The sequence below is a fragment of the Lipophrys pholis genome (genome assembly GCF_963383615.2).
Source record: "Lipophrys pholis genome assembly, chromosome: 14".
Taxonomy (NCBI): domain Eukaryota; kingdom Metazoa; phylum Chordata; class Actinopteri; order Blenniiformes; family Blenniidae; genus Lipophrys; species Lipophrys pholis.
Window position 1 is genome coordinate 24,415,065 of NC_137633.1, and position 4,852 is coordinate 24,419,916.

At 47.6% G+C, this 4,852-nt stretch overlaps 1 protein-coding gene across 2 annotated transcripts; it reads left to right on the forward strand.

Annotated features, from left to right (window-relative positions):
• The first annotated feature begins 586 nt into the window (after positions 1–586).
• colec11 (collectin sub-family member 11) lies at positions 587–3,163 on the forward strand. Of its 2 annotated transcripts, none has more exons than XM_080479452.1 (7): positions 587–705; positions 1,015–1,163; positions 1,250–1,321; positions 1,742–1,813; positions 1,906–1,959; positions 2,223–2,318; positions 2,454–3,163. In XM_080479452.1, exons 2-7 carry the CDS (start codon positions 1,028–1,030, stop codon positions 2,861–2,863), a joined length of 840 nt encoding a protein of 279 aa, XP_080335578.1. In that variant the 5' UTR covers positions 587–705; positions 1,015–1,027; the 3' UTR covers positions 2,864–3,163. The 2 variants fall into 2 exon arrangements, with proteins under 2 accessions (XP_080335578.1, XP_080335579.1); XM_080479453.1 differs by having other exon boundaries at positions 2,472–3,163.
• Positions 3,164–4,852: the final 1,689 nt, after the last annotated feature.

The following is a 4,852-nucleotide window of genomic DNA, read 5'->3' on the forward strand; positions in this document are numbered from 1 at the left end:
AAAGATAAATGGTCAGAACTCAGACACTGTGCAGTCTGCACTGAACTTCACACGCTGACGTCCCACCGAACACACACCTGGTTTGGACGTTGTTTTTTGGGCTGAATCGGGTCAGTCAATTGAGATTGAGTTCTTATTGGACCGTACCGCGACGGTCCAATGAAACCCAGGAAGAATGGCCGTTAACGTGCCACACTTTTCAGTTTTTTATTTGTTAAAACATTTTAAAGAAAGAAAATGTGAAATACAATCAAATACATTTCTGGTCTTAGAATGACAAAATTGGGAAAAGTTCAAAGTATTTCAATACTTTTATAAACCACTGCAGTAAAAAGCAGCACAGATAAAGTCATACATTCCCATATTCTGCTGGACAGACACCATTCTCGTCTGTTGCGTGGTCGTTGATAAAATAATGTAAACGTTGACATCAGTCCATGAGATCATTTCTTAGACTCGTCAGATCAATTTGCTGCTTTTAATGACCGGATCCACGTTACCAGGCTGCGGCAGTCTTTCTCTGGTTTTCCGGCTCATTATGCGTGAGGCCAGACTTTATCTGCGGACTGTTTATAGAAGTGCTATCAGGCACATTCTGCGGAGCGAGCGCAGGAACATGAACTGTTCCTGGAGGAGCGGCAGTGGTGAACGCTCCTGAAACGCTTTGCAAGCTGCTGAACTTCTGCTGGGGAAAGACTAATACAGGTACGATCCACACCTCAAGGGGCTCTGGATTTAATTAGACCTGGGGGAACCTCCGTCCTCTTTCAAACAAACTCACTTTTTTTTTTATCTGGAACGTTTTTGAGCTGTTTGTGGATTGTTGTTTTGTCCGGTTGAAGTTCTCACTGACCGTGTGTGTGTGTGTGTGTGTGTGTGTGTGTGTGTGTGTGTGTGTGTGTGTGTGTGTGTGTGTGTGTGTGTGTGTGTGTGTGTGTGTGTGTGTGTGTGTGTGTGTGTGTGTGTGTGTGTGTGTGTGTGTGTGTGTGTGTGTGTGTGTGTGTGTGTTCGCAGCTCATGTTGAAGAATGAGAGCAGAGACAGTTCTGGTCCCGGTCGTCTTCATGTGTGTGTTGATGAGTTTCCTTCCAGCACAAAGTGCACGTGGACAACAGTTCAGCGAGGAGACGTGCACCGTTCAGATCCTCGTTCCCGGACTCAAAGGTACAAACGCCGGCGGGGAGGTGGGGGACATGACGGAGAGAAGGAGCTGCCGTACGACGACCTCTCGTCCTCTCTTGCTTCCACAGGAGAACCTGGAGAAAAGGGAGAGAAAGGAGCACCGGGGAGGCCGGGACGAGTGGGACCAGCAGGACAGACTGGTGAAGCTGATTCCTCTCATTTTGTGTGGAAAGCCCTCCGGTTGTCGGGGGGACGTGTTGGGAGCGTCCGCTAACTGGGGGAGAGAGCACATTTCTGGGCTGATAAAGAGCGTGGACATCATTAGCAGGCGTCCAGAGACGCGGTGTTTACATCGGAGTTGAGAGTCCACGTTGTGTTTACTGAAGGCCTAATGAGGAGTTTTCTACTTCAGGAGACACAAAGTTTGAAAACACTTTCTAGGATTGGGAGAGTCTTTATTTCAAACACACAGAAGTCAAAAACCATCACAGTTAAATGATGAAAAAAAAAGGCACTATCCTCTAAACAAATAGGTGCCAAACAGTCCCTGTGGTGTCCGTTTAGAGGGGAGGGTTTGTCCACAAAACAGAGATGATTCAATAAGACTCTGCTGCTTTCAGGAGCCGCCGGCATTAAAGGACAGAAAGGCGTCATGGGACGGTACGGAAAGGTCGGCCCGGCGGGATTCAAAGGTGCTTGAGCTTCGTCACGATACTTCTTCATCAATCTACTAAAACATTACGACGATTTCTTTAACTGATCGACCTTCATGCTCGTGTCTCAGGGATCAAAGGGGACATGGGTGACCCGGGACCTCAGGGCCCCAACGGAGAGCCAGGTGAGTGTGTGTGTGTGTGTGTGTGTGTGTGTGTGTGTGTGTGTGTGTGTGTGTGTGTGTGTGTGTGTGTGTGTGTGTGTGTGTGTGTGTGTGTGTGTGTGTGTGTGTGTGTGTGTGTGTGTGTGTGTGTGTGTGTGTGTGCGTACACACACACACACACACACACTTACTTCCTGTATTTAGCAGCAGGATGGGTTGAAACAGGTGTCTGGCTGTTTGGCGATGAAGAGGAGTGTTGAGCGTCCACATGTCTTCCTCTCCAGGTGTCCCGTGTGAGTGCACGCCGATGAGGCGGCTGATCGGAGAAATGGACATCATCGTGGCTCAGCTGTCCTCAGAGCTAAAGTTCATCAAAAATGGTAAGAAATCAGATTCCTCTCAAAAAAAAAAAAACCCTCCTGAATATCGGTGTTCTGGATGTGACTCAGTCCAGTTGGTGTAAATCCACAGATGTCACTGTGAAATTTATAGAAATACAAGTGCTCATTTTTCAGCACTGCCCTCCCCTGCAGCTGTTGCTGGCATAAAAGAGACAGACAGTAAAATCTATCTGTTGGTGAAGGAAGAGAAGCGCTACTCCGACGCCCAGGTCTACTGCCAGGCGAGGGGGGGGCACCTGGCCATGCCCAAGGACGAGGGGGCCAACGCCGCCATCGCGGCGTACATCAGCGAGGCCGGCCTCGGCCGAGTCTACATCGGCATCCATGATCTGGACCGCGAGGGCGTCTTCACATACGTGGACCGCTCCCCCATGACCACGTTCAGCCGCTGGAGGAAAGGGGAGCCCAACAACGCGTACGGCGAGGAGGACTGTGCCGAGATGCTGTCCTCCGGAGAGTGGACGGACGTGGCCTGCCAGCCCACCATGTACTTTGTGTGTGAATTCGACAGAGACAGCGTCTGACTCAGGGAGGGATTTAACAGACTGGTACGGAAAAAAGACTGTGTTCGTTCTGCCTTTGCTGTGTTTTCCATCTGTAAATACGACGACAAACAGACGTGCAGGTTGTGCAAAAACTTTGGAGTTGTTGTTCTTTCACTTTATGTGCCTCCTTGTTTTAATACGGTCTGATTCTGAAGTGTTTCCAACGGCATGTAAAGGAGGCGCTTCATGAGATGTTATACGCTGAGCATTATTGGTACGACTGACAAACAAGCCAAAGAGAAGGTGATTGTAAAGAAAAATAAACCCTTAAAGACAGGCTCTGGTTTGTGTTTGGTGCTTTTATTCACAGCATGCACACTGCCTTCAGATTTACGCGATGTTTGCTGAACAGTAAACATTCACTGATCATTAAGAACGGGAGACGTTGTGACGTTCTGCCCGGGAGCCGGATTCCCTGGTTTACTTTCCACAGTCCCACCAGATTCGGAGCTTTGGAAGCTGCTCCGCTACCGTTTCCAGTCACGGTCACGAGCAGCTTCATTCCAGCCTTCAGCCTTCATGTATCTCGACATTAAAATCAGCTTTTTCTGACGCAATCATTCAGTTTCTAAACCCGCTTCACTGCAGCAGTTCATATCCACACAGTTCAGCAACTCTATATGGGCATTAACAATAACTCAGAGTCATCAGGGTGGCGTGTGTGCGTGCGTGCGTGCGTGCGTGCGTGCGTGCGTGCGTGCGTGCGTGCGTGCGTGCGTGCGTGCGTGCGTGCGTGCGTGCGTGTGTGAGTGAGACACATCTCTCTGTAATAATTGGCTGCATTGCCCTTTAAAGCTGCTCCTGCACCACTCGCCGCTCCACCAGAGGTCTTTGGTGGACCACAGTTTGTGTATAGTCTGTGTGAAAACTGCAGTTTTTATTTTTTGTCACAGACACTTTTCAAAGTCTGAATTACTTGCTGTGAAATCTAGAGGCTGCTGTGTGACGCAGACAGCAGACTGACAGGCTGCGGATCTGCACCGGGTGTTAAATGAACACTGACAGGTTTGTTGTGACACGTTCCTCATGTGAAAATGATGTATTGTCTCACTCAGCACACGGCAGTGTGAAGACACCAGCAAGGAGGATCGGCCAACAAAGTGACAGCGCAATGTTTACTGAATGACTAAAACAAGATGTTACACACCTTGAACCGGCTTGACATTTTCATCGTTGTGTGATTAATCGGCTCTGCGTCTCGGCTCCGGCAGCCATTGTTTTGAGGCCCAGCCGAGGTGATATCCTGGTTTGTCCATTTAAGAAGAGAGATTTGAATATGCATGATGCATTTCCCCTAATAAAGCACAGGACCGGTCCCCGAAGATATGAATAATTAATGCTGGGATGAATTATGCATTTAATTGACCAGGGGTTGTCTGGCGTAGACCAATTAGGTGCCATTGTTGCTGCAATCTGTGGTTACCCTTCGGTAAGCTGCTCAGACGGCTCCAACAGTGAACCAGCAGACAACATGAGGAGAAGTCCTGCAAATGAGAAAAAAACATCCTCAGTCTGGAGTTACGAAGTTAAGATGTGAGTGAGGACGGAATGGAGTGTGATGTTCGTCTGATACACCGATTTCAATTCAACCTCCATTGAATTCAGTTGTTTTAAGGCTCTTCGGGATGTTTGGAGCCTCCATTACAATACATTCATCTGTCATACCTTATTTGTAAAAATGTACAGAGAAAACATTTTACTTCAACAAATCACTGCAAGAGAGAATAAATCACTTTCACGAGGCAACAACCTCTTTAGAAATAGACTGAGAAATGCATCCGTGTACTAAATGCTTGTGTATAGCTGCAGATAAAGTTGAGAACCGAGTTAAAATAAAAATCTGTTTTCAGTACAGTATTGAATTCTACATAATCCTTGGATATTTGGTTCAGACAGATGTAAGTAGATCTGACATACATTTGAAACTTCAAACATGTGCTAAGTACGTTCTAATGTTTTCTTCCTCTA

Coding starts and splice junctions, on each gene's coding strand:
- colec11 (XM_080479452.1), top strand. CDS start 1,028: ATGAGAGCAGAGACAGTTCTGGTCCCGGTCGTCTTCATGTGTGTGTTG. Junction 1,164..1,249: donor CCTCGTTCCCGGACTCAAAG/GTACAAACGCCG, acceptor TTGCTTCCACAG/GAGAACCTGGAGAAAAGGGA. Junction 1,960..2,222: donor GGGCCCCAACGGAGAGCCAG/GTGAGTGTGTGT, acceptor CTTCCTCTCCAG/GTGTCCCGTGTGAGTGCACG.